Genomic DNA, 16,855 nt, shown 5'->3' with positions numbered 1-16,855 from the left:
CATTTCTTTTCACAACAGAAGGCGGTAACAAGAAGTCCAAAGTCAGCCCTTTCTTTCATAAAGTGGGGAGCTACTTCTGAGGACTGAATAAATGCTGATGGGTAGTTCTGATGGCAGAAAAAATGAGGATTCATTGGGGGAAAGCTTGTGTATCACATCTGCTCCTTTGGCAGGTGAATAACAGCTCTGGGCAAGGAAACACTCACACCTGAGCACTTGGTCCTTGTCACCAATCTGCAACTCAACTTTCTAGGACCATGGCTTCTAGTTAAAGCAGAAATCCCTGCTCCTCAAGCTTTGGCAAGAGCCATTTGAAGCCTCCTTTCTCCAGACAGGCTGTGGCCAGCAGCCACTCTAGAAACTCTGTACCCAATGTCTGTAGATCCCAGCACTAAGACTAGGGCCCATCTGTAAGAGAGTCACCAACCTAGTAGCCATCTCCTTAGAACCTGTGGCTCATAGTCAGTCCAGCCTGGCCCTGCCAGCAGTCACTCTGCCTGTCCTCTGCCAGGGACCAGGAACATCCCTGCCAGCATGGGCACCTGTGGCTGGTTCAGTGAAGACATCCTCAGCAGCAGTGGGAAGAGGATCATGCCGTTCTTAAGTGAGTGCCTGGCCAACTGCTTGCAGAAGTTGCAGCAGCTGGAGCAGGAGAATGAGAAGTGGGGGTGGTGCTGAGAGCCAGCAGCGGAGCAAATGGCAGTGCCCTGACATGTGCTCCAATTACTGCTCACACTTTGAGACCATTAAGGAGCTTCAACAAAAAGTAAGATGAGACCTTGAGCTCTGGCATCAGTGGCATGGAAAGAGAGGGCTGAGGATTGGTGATGGGAGAATTGTAGGGGTTGCCTGGGGGGATGACATTCCATGAATATTCATAAAGATGGATTGAAGGTGCCAGAAATAAACTGTGATGCCAAGGGCCCAACCACTTGGTTCCACAACCAGTTCCATTCAACAAGCATCATTGCTGATGACTGCAATGAGAGGACTGTGAGTGGGATATGGATTTATTTCTTCACAATCCAGATCCTGCCTTATTTAAGCACATGCCACCATTCACTCACTAGCTATTGAGCACCAGCAATGAGTGATTGCTGTGCTGGGTGCCGGGGAGCAGACACTGCCTACAAGATGAAGCCTCAGCTCTTTAGCCTGGCATTCAAGGCTGCCATGTTCTCAGCCTCACTTTTTTTTGTAGCTTACCTCTCTCTAATCTTCTGCAAACATCCTGTGCTTCTATCAAACTGCTTTGTCACTCGCCCTATGCCTCTGTCAAACTGCATTGTCACTCACAAAATGTTTGCTCACATGTGTAATGCTTTCTTTCTCATCTTTGCATGGCCAAATTCTAGCTGGGCTTCAAAACCCAGGTGATATTCCCCACCTCCTGGAATCCTCTCTAGAAGCTAATCTCCCTGGGATGGGATTTGGCTTCCATGGAATAACCCACAGCCCCATATCTGAACATCTCTTGTGGCATTTTCATCTTTCTATTTGTTTTGGGGTTCCTGTTCTGTACAAGATGGTGGAAAGGATGAACAACTTAACTTCATTTTTAAAAAATTAATCACATTTATTTAGTATTTTCCATCAAGTGCTGATATTCAGCTGGGATATAGCAGTCTGTCTCTGTGGCCGTTTCCACATCTGCTTTTAGATTGCTGCCAACAGTGGTTATAATATTTCCAAAATCATCCTTGATTCTACTAGATGTCAAACCTGAACTGGGAATTTTCACATACCTTTTTTCTTTGAACCATTTCAACAATCCTCTAAGGTGGGTATTATTATTTCTATTTTATCTAAAAAGAATAGAGCACCTTTATTAAGAGCTCACTAGATGTCAGAAGCTTTGCTAAACATATATGCTTGGTTGCATTTAATCCTTATAAGGATTTGATGAAGCAGATAGAATCACGTTTTCCATTTTACAGATGGGAAGATTTTAATCTTCAAGGGGTTAGAAACTATGCCTAAAGTCTCAGAGCTGGTAAACTGCCAAGCTGTGACACAGGTCCACTTAACCACTGTGTTGGTGCCTTTGAGGAAGTGGATGAGGAGAAAAAGAGAGGGTGAGTGAACCAGAAGCATGTCTTGGCTGTGCAGAGCTGGGTTTCAGTCCAAGGGGCTATCCCTTCAATCCCCTCACTGCTGCCCAGACCTGACCAATGGAGCCCACAGTGGAGTGAGAAGTGAAACACCATCTGTATCCCAGAGCTCAGCCAGTTTCGTTACAGATGGGAGCAAACCCTTGGATACTTCATGCTTAAAAATCCACCATAAAGAAAGATGGAAACGTCCCCATGTGGCTCAGATCACATTTTTTTTTCATTCGTTTTAGGGCCTGGGGAGAATTCCATGGAGAGCATCCTTGTGAAGCATGGTGTTTCTCATTCTCAGATCTTACCCAGGAGTGCAGGGAATGCTTGGCTGGCTGTCCAGGTGGACAATGTGAAAATAGCTGTGACGACTTTAGGACTGAGAGAGTCTGACAGGAGCTGGGAACTGCTGTTCCCTGGCACTCTGTCTGTCTATCTCTTTGGTGTCAGGTACTGGTCTCTGTAGAGGAAGCAAAGGAGGGGCAGCCTTTGAAAAGAATCCCTCCAAGGAAATGTTTCCACCGACCTAAGAAGTATTAATAAAAAGATACAGTCTCAAAGAGTTTTAGGGGTAATTTAAGATGTGTTTGATTAAGATCAAGCCCTAATCAAGAATTAAGTCAGCTCCTGCAGGACAGGGTTGGGTCTCAACAGTCACAGTGGCATTCGTGAGTATTCACGATGTTTCAGACTGCACCAAAGTGCTGAATGTAGTTTATTCCATCTTCACAACAACCTCGTGAGCTAAGAATTGTTACCCCCATTTTACAGATGAGGATGTTGAGGCTCAGAGAAAGAAACTTGCTCAAAGGTACACCTGGCATAGCATGGCATTGAGACCCAAACCACATTCCACCTAAACATGTGGTATTAATTGTGTAAGAGTTAAAGAAAGAGGAAAGAAACATGAAAAGTGGCTCAACAGTCAAAGACAGGTTTATTTTGGAGAATAAACCTGAGAGGGGCTTCTGGCCAATTTCAGTTAGGAGCATTCTCTCTTACAGACTAAGGATATTTAAGGGTTTAGGAAGCAGGGAGCTTATCGTAGGTTTGGAATGTTTCTATGTGAGGGAAAATTTATTGTGGGGTTGGAATGTCTTTGGTTAGAGGGGAGGCTATCTGGGGGTTGGTATGTTTCTGGTTGGAGGGGGGTTATCTTAGGGTTGGAATATTTCTGGTTATGCTGACATTAGCCATTAGACTGATATTTTGGGGCTGGATTTAGGCTATTTTTTTTTTAAAATCAAGGGAAACTTAAAATGGTGGTGTTTGTCCAAGATGGCGATGCTCCTGCTCTGTCAAATTGCTGTCTTTCATTGTGCACTAAAGTATCTGGTGGATAGTGAAAGATCAATAAGTATTTTCATATTTTATTTAGTATAGAAAGATCCCCCCCAATCAAAGCTGATGTACAAGTGCCTCTGACCTGAGAAGAACAAATGGAGAGGCATGCTGAGAGACAGGCCACTGGCTTGGATGCTTATCTGCCACTGTTTAGACAGGTGCCAGAGTCGACTGGTCCTGGCCAATGAGTGGAGACCAACATAAGCAGCCTGCACAGGCCCCTGGGTGATGTGGGTCTGCGCCAGGGAGAGCTGGAGGTGCAGTAAGAGTCCCTAAGGGAGGAGTTTCTGTGTTTGAAAAAGAACCGTGAGCAGGTGAAGCAACTAAGAAATGGCTAAGGCAAATTTCAGGGGGTTGATCAGGAAGAGCAACAGATCCATTCCTTGGGTTTGCACTTGGGCACTGCTCCCCACCAGGCAGAGTCTTCTCCCCTTTGGCTGACCTTTCCCCTGCCCTGGATTAAAGACCCATGGTCCCAAAATCTTGGAAAAGCAGGGCTGGCAAAGACCACACAGGGATCTGCAGTCCAACTCTCTCATTTTAGGGATGAAGAAACTGAGGCTCAGAGAGAAGAAACTGCAATAGATACAGAAAAGATGTGGACAAAATATTCTAGAGCCCTGTCTCTTGCTATCTGTGGGAAATGATTCAGATGATAGATTCAAGGACTCAGAGAGGGATTAGACATCAGGGGCTTTTGGACTCACGAAGGGGCCATTTTACAGATGAGGACGTGGAAGTTCAGAGAAAGGAAGTGACTGCCCCAAGTCACACTGCCAATTGGCAGAGCCAGGATTAGAACTCATGTCTCTTTGATGTGCTTTTCTTTCTTTCTCTTTCTTTTCTTTTCTTTTCCTTTCCTTTCCTTTCCTTTTTTTGTTTTCTTCTTTTCTTTTCTTTTCTTCCTTCCTTCCTCCCTGCCTCCCTCCTGTCTTTCCCTTCCTTCCTTCCTTTCTTTCTTTCTTTCTTTCTTTCTTTCTTTCTTTCTTTCTTTCTTTCTTTCTTTCTTTCTTTCTTTCTTTCATCTCTCTCTCTCTCTTTTTTTTTTTTTGACAGAGTTTTGTTCTTGTCACCCAGGCTGCAGTGCAATGGTGCCATCTCGGCTCACTGCAACCTTCGCCTCCCAGGTTCAAACAATTCTCCTGCCTCAGCCTTCTGAACTAGCTGGGATTACAGGCACCTGCCACCATGCCCAGCTAATTTTTTTTGTATTTTTAGTAGAGACAGGGTTTCACTTATGTTGGCCAGGCTGGTCTTGAACTCCTGACCTCAGGTGATCCACCTGCCTCGGCCTTCCAAAGTTCTGGGATTACAGGGGTCAGCCACTGTGCCTGGCCGATGCTCTGTTCTTTCTTTTGTGCTGCCATATCTCAAAAAAGTTTTTTTTTTTTTTTCCCCAGATAATGATTGAAACAGAGGCAACTCTGTACGGGTGTCACTCTTTGTGATAAAGTAAAAATAGAGATAATTATTAGATCATTTCAGACATGGAGAGATGCTGACAAGAGGGCTGCTGGGGTGGCTCTGCTGCTCCCCTGGGGTGCTGTGCCTGAGCAGTCACCATGCTGTGCTTCAGGTGGGCAGGACATTTGGTGGAGGGCTGAATGAATGCAGAGTCTGCTCTTTTTGTGTCCATAGGAAGCCTGCACTCTGAGGAGTGCAGGGAACAAGCTCCGGATTGAGTTGGGGACTGAGTCCACTGCAGACCTGAGCAGTCAGAGGAGATGTGGGGCCAGTATGAGGCCATGGTGGAGACCAGCTGCCAGGATGTGGAGCAATGGTTCCAAGCCCAGACGAAGGGAGGCTGCAGAGTAGGGAGGACCCGGCGTCCACCTGGGCAGGGAGGTAATTGTGTCTCTTTGTGCTCCAGTCTGAAGGCATCAGCCTGCAGGCCGTGTCCTGCTCTAGGAACTGCAGTGCTGTCATTTGGAGATCCTGGAGCTGAGATGCTCGGTGAACACCCTGGAGGTGGAGCTTCAGGCTCAGCACACGCTAGTGAGTCCCTCTGCATGTGTGGGAGCCCCAGCTTGGTTCCCACTGCCCAGGAGCAGTTCCTTGGGGTCAGTACAGGCCTCACTTAGATACCAACCAGGGACTCAGCTTAAACCTTGGTTTCATCTCCTTTGGAGGCACTTTCTTGTAGATGTGGATGGTGAGTGAATCAACATTAACTCAGGTGAGGGGGCTCTGATCTTAAAGGTCTACTGTGAAGAGGAGTAACACAGCATTGGTTCTTCTGGCTAAAGACAGCTAAAGGGAGTTAGATTGCTCCCTGGTCCTGGCACTGTCTTGGGATGTCATGATCTTAAGAGGCTGAGGGCAGAGATCCATGAATTTTAGCTTGCTTCTCCCTTTCCTTGGTATTATAGAAGGACTGTCTGTAGCACTCCCTGTGTGAAGTTGAGGACCACTACGGTATGGAGCTGGCCCAGCTGCAGAGCCTCATCAGCATTGTAGAAGAGCAGCTGTCCTAAAGTTAGGCTGACCTAGAGTGGCAGAGCCATGAGTACCAGGAGCAGCTGGATATCAGGGCCCAACTGGAGGGCAAGATCACTACGTACAGGAACCTTCAACAAAGGCTGCAAGTATGTGTGATGTCAAGTAGGGTCTTCATTGAAGACTATCAGTGTTGCAGTATCTCCAGGTAGAACGATGAGGGACTGATGTGTGTTTCACAACTGTCCTTACTATGTGAGGTTGGCATTGCTGATGCTGTTATTGCAGACAAGGATATGGGGCTCAGAGAATAATTAGTTTGCCCGCAGTCAGAGAGTTAGTAAGGGGAGAGGGACATAAACTAAAGCTGGGTCTGTGGATGAACTGTCTCCATGTGCATCTGCTGCAAGAGGCCATGTAATCCATATACCACACCCGGAGGTCAAGTGCAAGAGTGCCCACATGACCTGCACCCCCAAGCCCCACATAGCAACACTTTCTTGAGCTCACCCTACATACCCACCAGAGGCTGCCAGGGCAGCAGCAGATTCTGCGCACAGGGTGGGTTGGAACCCTCCTGTCATTGCAGATGAGAGGGAGGCAAGGGAAAGAGACTCACCTGCAGCTGAGGCCCACCTTGTAAATGGCTTACCTTCGAGAAGAGGCGGGGACCTTGTGGCTCTGCAGCTTCTCACAACTTTGACTTGTGTTTTGATTTTCAAGGAGTTTGCTCAGTAGGGCCACTTTCTTTCTTTAATGTTTAGGAAACTGCATCTTCTGGTTCCTGGGCAATGAATTAAATGAAGTTGCTTATTGAGAGTGTGACTACTTTTTCATGTTATTTCAATGGTGAATATCCCGTGTGATGCTTTAAAAAAAATTTTATCGGCTGGGTGTGGTGGCTCACGCCTATAATCCCAGCACTTTGGGAGGCTGAGGCGGGTGGATCATCTGAGGTCAGAAGTTCAAGACCAGCCTAGTCAACATGGTGAAACCCCGTCTCTACTAAAAATGCAAAAATTAGCTGGGCGTGGTAGTGCATGGCTGTAATCCCAGTTACTCGGGAGGCTGAGGCAGAAGAATTGCTTGAACTTGGGAGGTGGAGGTTGCAGTGAGCCGAGATCGCGCCACTGCACTCCAGCTTGGAGTCTAGAGTGAGACTCTGTCTCTAAAAAAAAAAAGTGAAGATAAAAATAAAAAATAAACTATACAGCATGATGTTATGGGATACATATATATAGAAAAATGGTTATTATAGTGAAACAAATTAACATATTCATCATCTCACATAGTTACCCATTTCTCTCAAGGGTGACTTGAGAGAAGCAACCTGCATTGCAGAGAAGGGTTGTTCCCAGTGATGTGCAATCAAGCTAGCTGGTTCTGCCCTTTCCAGAGGCTGCCTGAGTTTGCAGCTGGGACCGTGGGTCTCTGGGGGGAAACCACAGCATCTCAGTGACTGGTGAGATGGTGAAGCGGTTGTGGGTGGCACCATGGCCATACTGCCTTCCTCTTTTCCAGGGGCAGGTCTCTTGCCTGTGTCATCAAATGTGATCTACTTTTGGTTTCTCTGTTGGATTTATATAAAAAATTACTGTGTAAGAAATGTACTGTCATGATTTTTGTTTTAGAAAGTGGGATCAAGTGGTATGCTGGAGCTAACTCTTACTAACTCACAAGAACTGATTTTTCACATCTCTTTCCAACTCCACATTCAGTGACATCATATTGTTTGCTTGAAGTTGGCTATTGTGGGAGTATTTACACCACAGAAATTGGCCTACACTACAAACTGGAGGGGTTTTCCCCCCAGAGAGCTAATTTGCTGGCATATCTCTGTTTGTGTATTTATCCACATTGCTGAAGAATCTATGATTTTATTTCATTGGTTCAGCATACAAATATCTGTGCTTGGTCCTACTATGTTTCTCATTGCCTGATTACATAATTAAACACACATGGACTCAGAACCTACTCTGTAGCCAGGCTCTATGCCGGGGTCTGGGGATGTGGAGATGAAAGAGGAAAAAGCAATAAGACAAACTCCCTGACATCCTGGAGATCCCACGTCCATGGTGGGGAGCTACCACCTCTGATACAGCCACAGTTTCCCAGGGTGAGAAGAGTGTGTCAGCAGAGGGAGAGCAGCCTACCTGGGAAGCCAGAGAAGACTTTGCAGAGAGCATGAGTGAGCCCACACAGCTCAATCTATCTGTGACAGAGAACGACCACTGAGCTGTTTCAGACTCAGGATGTTTCATAATCACAGGTTTGTAATGAGCAACAGAAAGCAGTGTTTTCAATATTTTCCACCACGAGGATCTTTGACCTATGCCAAAGATCTGTTTTTACTCTGGTTGAAACAGAATTCTATATTTTCTTCCCTTCTTAGGGTCTTGCTTCTCAAAGATTTTCCAACTCTTTCTAATTCATCTTCTGGAGTCTCTTCCCTCACTATTGCTTACCAGGGCAGGGTGAGCCTCCTGAGCTACTCTCCAAGTGGGTCGATTGCAGTGAAGCCTGGAGCAGCAAATGATGCCATCAGAGGCAAGTGTGAGGCTCATAGGTCCCAATGCATGGGCCCCGGTTTCTGTGCCTATGTGCAGAGGTGGAAGCTCGTGATTGTCATCCACAGGAGAGGATAGGACTTGTTTCCCACACTCATGCCAACACTGTGTGCTATTATCCAACTTAGCAAAACCTGATAAGAAAACAATATCTCTTTAGTTTGTATTTCTTAATCACAAATGAGCATACATTCATATATAGATAAAATCATATTTAATTTGAACAGAAGGGTACCTTTTCCATTCATCAAAGCCTCACGAGTTGGATACCTAGAATAATACATTTATATGCTCAGCCTCTTCTCTCAAGAGTCTTCATGGTTTCCTGATCTAGGTTTGTTTGGATTTTCTAACACCCTGGAGATGTGGCAGCACTAGCTCTGCATATAGTACTTGTCATAAATCTTTGCATTCACTGCAATGTGTGATGGGTGACGTTGCCACACAGGGCACAACTCCCTAGATGCTTCCCTGCATCTTCCAGCAGTAGGAGCCATGACACAGAAAAGATAAGCTTTGAGTTAGGCACAATCTCCAGGTGCTAGCCTACAGCTCCACACCTTTCTCTCCTGGTTGAGATATGCCCCTATGTATCAAAATTAGTGAAAATGGCATTCCAAGACCACAGCTCCTCACCTCCACTTGCAGTAGACTTCATGCCTTCAGAGATCGGCATGTCTAAAGTCAGAATCCACACAGACAATGTTGTGCGCACAGGTGAATGAAGGAGGGCGGCAGGCTCCCATCTCTCACACTCTGTATTCATCAGTTCTTGTTACGGAACCTGGCCTTGTATTCAGTCACCAGGGGCCACAGGGACTCTTTTTAAAGGGTTGGGAAGGAAGAGAGTCTTAGGATCCCCACCCGCTCCTTCACCTCCTTTGAGAAAATACAAATCAGGGGAACAAAGAGATTTTACAAAGGGCCGTGCAACATCAGTGTCATTATGCAAAACAGTACAAGGTAGAAGCCCAAGCCAGGACCCAAGCCAGTTAGCAGAGAGGGGTGTCATCTAGACACACAGGGCTTCAGCAGTGATGAGTCATGTATTCTGAATGGACGAAATCATGGCTTTTAGCCCATGGAATGAATCTGGACAGAGGATAAAGCCAAAAGATGGGTGCTACTTAGCAAATCAAAGGAAATGACTTTAAAAGCCTGGCTCTCTGATTTATAGAGAAGCTTGTTGCTATGTGATGAGGTGGAGGAGAGTAACAAAAGGGTGTTTGAAGATGTAACATATGCAGATTGCACCCAGTGGCCTCTGGAGGATGGGACAGCCTGCCCTGGTGATGTCTCCCAGTGATGTTGTCTGTAAAGGGTTATTGATTGGTGAGCTCTGAATAACCCTTAGGTCAGTGCTCACCAATACTGGCTTTCCTGAGAAACTCAATCTGGACTGAATTCTCAGATTCTGTATTTCTTCTTGATAGAGCTCCAATAGACTGTGTTTCACATGTGCAAGTCTGATCCCTATAGAGTTGTATGTTTAGGTTTTGTTCAATGCTCAGGGGACTGGCAAAAACTCATTTTCCTGAACTTCTAGTTATAATCACTTTGGATTGTTCCACATTAGGTCTTTTTTAGTCTCAGGGGTCTATGTATCTACTGTCACAAATTTTGGGAGAAAACTTTTGGGATCTCAGCAGTCATGTGTCTTGGATCCCTAGTACCAAGAACTATCTGAATGTGGAATGTGTAATGTAACCATTTTAGGGACAGGGCTTTCCCCTGGCATCTTCTGATTTAGCCCTTGGAGAAACTGTTTTATTGTATTAAAACCTCCACATCTGTATTTTCTGAGATACAAAGGGAAGAATACACAACGTCAGATTTTTGTTTTACATCTTAATTTCAACTTCTTGCCCGGTTTCTAGGCCTTTGAATCCTTCTTAGTTCTAGAAATGACACAGTAGTTATCCTTGGGGTGGAGGATTTGGTGGTGGTCAAGGTGAAGAAACAGTTTCTGGAGTTGAAAGAAGCTGATGTTGAGAATAGGCTTTATACTTTATAGTGAGGTTGATCTTAGAAAAATGTCCTCAATGGCTTATTTATTTATTTTGTAAAATTAAGAGTACCCACCTCCCAGGTTGGAAGTAAAGATTAAAAGGTATCATTGCTCAATCCCCTAGTTCATAGGATGAAGGCTCATGACTGACTTTAGAATAAAGGAAGCAAGGCATGAAGAGAGCCCACAGAAGCTCTTATCACTCAATGTCCTTTGACTTTCATGACCAAGTTCTTATTTGAGGTTCAGTAAGATTATTGCTCATTTCTTTTTGTTTGTTTCTGGCTTCTTGAGCTTGCCCTTCTTGGTAAAGGTAAGCCATGGTTTTTGGAGTCATCCTCATTTTCATGAGCTTCTCGGATACCTTGTTTGAAACATCACCTCTACCCAAGTTACAGTTGTTCCCCAATGGCAGGAACTGTTCTGTGCTTAACCAACTATGTGTCAAGTGTCAGCAAGGTGCCTGGCATATGGGACGGAGCCAGGGGATGTGTTTTGAGTGAATGGATTCGTCTAAGTCTTGTTGCTCCTCAAAGTGAGTCTGAAAGGCAACCAACTAAAGAAGGAAGAAATGTAGGACTTCTTGATAACCCAAGGCCATAACATCCACCAGTACGAAGACTCAGTTTCTTCCCTGGATAGGGAAGGCTGGTTGAGTCTTAACCCAAGTGAGAACCATTGTCATCACAGGGGTTAGTCCTCCTGCTACACCACTGACCAACAGGAAAGTTTGTGTCTCCAGAGTGGACATATCCATAAAGAGGCCAAACCCAGTCAAGGTCTAAGCATGTGATGGCTATAACTTTGCTTCTTTGAAAAATAATAAAAAGCTTCTGACCTCCCACCAACAGCCAACCTGATTTCAAAGAGCCAAGAGGCATCTCAGATTCGTCAACATTCCTTTAATGAGCTGAGAAACTTTTCATGGTAAACTCAGCAGCTGAGTAACAGGATGATGGCACCACAACAGGTAGATAATCAAGGCAGGAGGTCAAAGCATTGGAGCCAACACCCACCCAGGATGTGGTATAAAAGAGCTGGGAGGAGAGGAGGCTTCAATCTCAGTGGCTTAGCCTTCCCAGCTGATCTGAAGCTCCTGTGCAGCCTCAGCACAACACCATGACCTCTTCCTACAGCAGTTCCTCATGCCCTCTGGGATACACCATGGCTCCTGGAGCAAGAAATGTCTCTGTCTCTCCCATTGACGTTGGGTGCCAGCCTAGGGCAGAGGCCAACATTGCCCCCATGTGCCTTTTGGCCAATGTGGCACACGCCAACCGAGTCCGTGTGGGGTCCACTCCCCTGGGCCGCCCCAGCCTCTGTCTGCCCCCTACCTGCCACACTGCTTGTCCCTTGCCAGGGACCTGCCACATTCCTGGCAACATAGGAATCTGTGGGGCCTATGGCGAAAACACCCTGAATGGCCACGAGAAGGAGACCATGCAGTTCCTGAATGACCGCCTGGCCAACTACCTGGAGAAGGTGCGCCAGCTGGAGCAGGAGAACGCGGAGCTGGAGGCCACACTCCTCGAGAGGAGCAAGTGCCATGAGTCCACCGTGTGCCCCGACTACCAGTCCTACTTCCGCACCATTGAGGAGCTCCAACAGAAGGTGATGTGTGGGATCACTTGGGTGTGCTGGGTCTGAGATGGCAGAAGGCATGACAGGAGGAATCCATTTAAGGCTCCAAGACCTTTGGGTTCTTGGTTTCTCTTGGACATGAGCATAGACACCACACGTGGAGAGGAAGCCTAGGGCATGATGCTTTGTGTGTGAACTGTCTTCCTGTTCTCCTCAGATCCTGTGCAGCAAGGCCGAGAATGCCAGGCTGATTGTACAAATTGACAATGCCAAGCTGGCTGCCGATGACTTTAGGATCAAGTAAGTCAGGTGGAGGAGGGCCAGGGTGACTCCTTCCCCATCCTCCATCCCGATGCCCAAATACTTGTTGAGTGAGGGAATCATTGTCCTTTCTTCCTTGCTAGATTCTCCACGGTAAAATTTTCATTACAATCAAAGCTGATGGAAGATGGAAGGGAAAACTCCTCATTAATCCAAGCATATATGTTTGTCCTCCTTCATTTATTTCCCTAAAATGGAGGATAAGGCAGCCTGAGTTCATTAATCAGGAGGAAAATGAGATGATTTCAAGGATGAACCGAGCAAGACAGCCATTGGGTTTCATATGTAAGTCAGAGGAGTTACTTACAGATGAGTCTTTGTCCAGATTTAATTATGGACCAGGTATAAGGTACCTATGCAAAAATGAGAGAGGGGAAGACAACTGAAAGCAAGGGATAAGGAGCCGCAGATCACGATCAGGCACCTGGCTATTGCTTATCTTTGGTAACTGACAGCCCCTGCAATGGCATGAGCGGTTGGACTGGATCCCAAGATGCATGATCTTAGGCAAGTCAGTTGATCTTCCTGAACTACAGTTGCCACAGAATACAATGGCAAAAATGTATATTGTACAATGTAGTGTTGTGATTGCTTCATTAGACCACGAGCTCTTTGAGAAGAGGGGCTGTGTCTAATTCACCTTTGAGGCCAGAGGGCTAAACAGAGTGAATAAATGAGGATCCAAGGTGGTGTGGGAGGTAGGAAGCCAGGGCAGCCAAGAGGAGCTCTTGGGAGCATTCTTTTTGACCCTGTACCTCCTGTGACGGAAGGCTGGAGAGTGAGCGCTCCCTGCGCCAGCTGGTGGAGGCGGACAAGTGTGGGACGCAGAAGCTCCTGGATGACGCGACCCTGGCCAAGGCCGACCTGGAGGCCCAGCAGGAGTCCCTGAAGGAGGAGCAGCTCTCCCTCAAGAGCAACCACGAGCAGGTGTGGCCCTGGCTCAAACTCCTGGGGAGGGCGCTGGGCAGACAGGGGAGCTCCCTGGCCCCAGGGCTCTCAGAGCATTGCCTGGGTTCAGCTGGCATCAGGATGCAGGGCTGAGGTGGGTCTGAGGGTCCAGAGGGCCTCTGTGGAAAGTGCAGACATGCCTTGGGCATGAGAAAGGTGTCCAGGTGGGCTCTCCCGAATGCACTCTGGGCAAGACTTTCCCATTTGCTTGTGTGTGGGACTCCCCTCCTACTGCTTGCCAGGGATGGGGTCCTGGTGCTGTCTGCTCCATCAAAGGCCCTTTCCTCATGCAGGCTGTCTGTCCCTTCCTCATTTCTGCAGGAAGTAAAGATTCTGAGGAGTCAGCTGGGGGAGAAGCTCCGGATCGAGCTGGACATTGAGCCCACCATTGACCTGAACAGGGTGCTGGGGGAGATGCGGGCTCAGTACGAGGCCATGTTGGAGACCAACCGCCAGGACGTGGAACAGTGGTTCCAAGCCCAGGTGAGCAGGGGGGTACAGAATAAGGGGGTACTTGGCCTCTATCTGGGCAGGGAGGTGACCGTGTTTCTCTGTGCTCCAGTCTGAAGGCATCAGCCTGCAGGACATGTCCTGCTCCGAGGAGCTGCAGTGCTGCCAGTCGGAGATCCTGGAGCTGAGATGCACAGTGAATGCCCTGGAGGTGGAGCGCCAAGCCCAGCACACCTTGGTACGTGTCCTTCACCCTCACTGCACTGCAAATGCCCCGTGCCATGGCCAAGTAGCATCTTATTTTGGAGGTCTCACTACCCAGGTTTCTCCCACCTGTTATCACCATCAAAATTTGGGGCATGTAGCAGTTTCCCTGGGGGCCTTGCATATTTTATCCCCTTATTTCCCACTACAGAAGGACTGTCTGCAGAACTCCCTGTGTGAAGCCGAGGACCGCTTTGGCACGGAGCTGGCCCAGATGCAGAGCCTCATCAGCAACGTGGAGGAGCAGCTGTCCGAGATCCGGGCCGACCTGGAGCGGCAGAACCAGGAGTACCAGGTGCTGCTGGATGTGAAGACCCGGCTGGAGAATGAGATTGCCACTTACCGGAACCTTCTGGAGAGCGAGGATTGCAAGTACGTGTGATCTGGGCAATTCCTGGCCAAATTATTTACTCAATTCTGATGAGGTCCTCAGGGCAGCAGAAGGGCTGTCTCTACGTAGAATGAGGCTCTCTGTGCACTCCTTTTCAGTGAGTCATTGCCCTGTCCTGTACACTCCATGGGGTTGACAGAGTGAAGGGAATGACCATTCACTTAGAGGACATTTACCAGGTCTCCACGGGGGCTGCTTGGGGTAGCCATGGACTGATGAGAGTAGACACAGGGTCGCTGCTCAAACAGGAGATATGTCTATAGATCCAGCAGATTTTTTGACTTGCTTTTCTTTTCTTAAATTCTTCCTAGGAAATTTTATTCTATAGATAACTTTAATCATGGAAGGCATTTTAGAAACCACTTGTCTAGTCTAACCCTGGAGGTGCTCACTAGGTGCTAATGGTCACAGGGTCCAGCTGGGTCCATGTTCTGTTGTTTTGCAGTGGGGACCCCTTCCTCATGTCCCCACATGGCACTGAGACCCCATTCATTTCTTGCCTCTCACTTCCCTCACCTTGTTGTCTCTCTGCAGACTCCCCTGCAATCCGTGCTCCACGCCTCCCTCCTGTGTGACTGCCCCCTGTGCTCCTCGCCCAAGCTGTGGCCTCTGCACCACCTGTGGGCCCACCTGTGGAGTCAGCGTCACCGGAAGCCGATTCTGAATTCCGGTGGACCCGCAGGGGCTGGCTAAGGCGAGGGATACCCAAAGAGAGATGCTTGTTATACCTTTAGAAAATCTGGCTTCTAACTTTCTGTATGTATAGGCCTGTCCAAAGGCTGTGAGATACCAGGGACAGTGGAATCTTGATGGAAATCCTTCCTTTCCTGCTCTTGGTTTTCCCAGGTGAGCTCTATGCCCTCAGTGGCTGGACTGCAGCCACCCATGGCGGCTCAGAATATCTGGATTGGAGAGGCATAAGGTTGAAAAGCATTTTGGAGTAGGAACACGGCATGATTTAAAATTGCACTTGCACTTCAAGAACACCAACTTTAACTTGAAGTTTTTATAGTTTGTGACAAAGGAAGTGAAGAACAGACTTCACTGTCTGAGATTTCCCACATTTCTTGGGTTGTTTCTAACACTGGCAGCCTGGATTATGGCCCCAGGGAGAGGGAAATAGAACCAGAATTGTACCTGACCCTGTCTTTTCTAATTCCCTTCTCCTATGCTCCTGCCTCCCTACCTTGGAAGCTGATTAAGTGGAAACTTTCCTTGTATCAAATCCTGAGTTTTCTCTACTTCAGGGTTTCTAGCTTTGACAAAGGACCAGGCTTGCCTTTTCTGTGGCAACACAGCCTCTTACGTATGGCTTCCATAGCTTCTTGCTACGTGAAAGGAACTTTCAGATTAAGAAATTTCTCTTTTTTTCTCTATAAATTCTGACTCTCAAGACTTGTCTGGCTATAACCCCTGTCCCTGTCTAATTCTGCCAGTCTAAAATCTGAACAATGACTTCATTTTTTTCTAGTACTTTCTCCTGAAGTATTGAAACCTATTGATTTAATGGGTAGAGATTTGCTAAGTATGATGTGCTTCCACCTCTTCTCTTCATACTCTCTACCTTCCTTACCACGATTCAGCCACACTGGCCTTTCTGTTCCTTGGACATGCCTGGAGACCTGTCCCTGCTCTTCCTTCTCTCTGGGGTGCTCTTCCCCCTCCTTATAAATGTTCAGGTCAGCGGAAATGTTCCTTCCTCTGAGAGCTCCTGCTTGGCCACCAGCCTAAAGAACTCACAACCCTGGCACTCTGTCCTGCACATTAGCACCTCCAACAGCTGAACTTGCCTCTGTATCTATTGTTTTCCCAATCAAAATGCTTACCCAAGATTAGCAATTGTTCATTGCTGCATCCCCAGAGCCTAGCCCACTGCTTGGTACATAATAGATGCTTAATAAATATCTGTTGAAAGAACGAACGCGTCTTGTCCTGACTTTATCTGTGACTCGTTGTGGGGGTTTCGAATCATCACTTCACATGCCTAAGCCTCAGCATTTTTTTTCCTGAGCTAAAATAGGGATAATGTTATTGTTCATACTTATATCCCAGATCTGTCATGGATTCTAAGATAACAGAAATAAAAATACCCTGAAAAAGAGAAAGCACACAAAGAAACCTCACCCGGAGCCAGTATTGATTGTATAATGTTTAAGGAGTGCAGGGACTGACCCACATGGCCAGGTTTAAGGGCCACTCATGACCTCAGGCTTCTTCTTATGGGCAGGTAAATAAATTTCCTCTAGCATCTAAATTTAATCAGAAACAAAATGGTGCACATAACAACTTGCTTCCCAGAGCAAACTGTATTTGAGTATTTGCATTAGGCCAAAGAATGAGAAAACTTTGCTTTGAGGGGCAGAACCTTCTAAGCAACTACTTTCTATTGAGTCCATCCAAGGAGAGAGGACTCACTTTCATGGGTGGTCTTGTTTCCATTTTT

The 16,855-nt window shown here is 47.0% G+C and overlaps 1 protein-coding gene across 1 annotated transcript; it reads left to right on the top strand.

The window, feature by feature from the left end:
- The first annotated feature begins 11,516 nt into the window (after positions 1 to 11,516).
- LOC129469866 (keratin, type I cuticular Ha8) lies at positions 11,517 to 16,333 on the top strand. The gene is made up of 7 exons (XM_055257031.1): positions 11,517 to 12,068; positions 12,256 to 12,338; positions 13,130 to 13,286; positions 13,629 to 13,790; positions 13,870 to 13,995; positions 14,173 to 14,393; positions 14,947 to 16,333. Exons 1-7 carry the CDS (start codon positions 11,577 to 11,579, stop codon positions 15,074 to 15,076), a joined length of 1,371 nt encoding a protein of 456 aa, XP_055113006.1. The 5' UTR covers positions 11,517 to 11,576; the 3' UTR covers positions 15,077 to 16,333.
- The last annotated feature ends 522 nt before the right edge of the window (positions 16,334 to 16,855 follow it).

This window comes from Symphalangus syndactylus, chromosome 20, assembly GCF_028878055.3.
Source record: "Symphalangus syndactylus isolate Jambi chromosome 20, NHGRI_mSymSyn1-v2.1_pri, whole genome shotgun sequence".
NCBI lineage: Eukaryota > Metazoa > Chordata > Mammalia > Primates > Hylobatidae > Symphalangus > Symphalangus syndactylus.
Note: the sequence above shows the minus strand (reverse complement) of the source record. Positions and strands in the feature narration are given on the sequence as shown.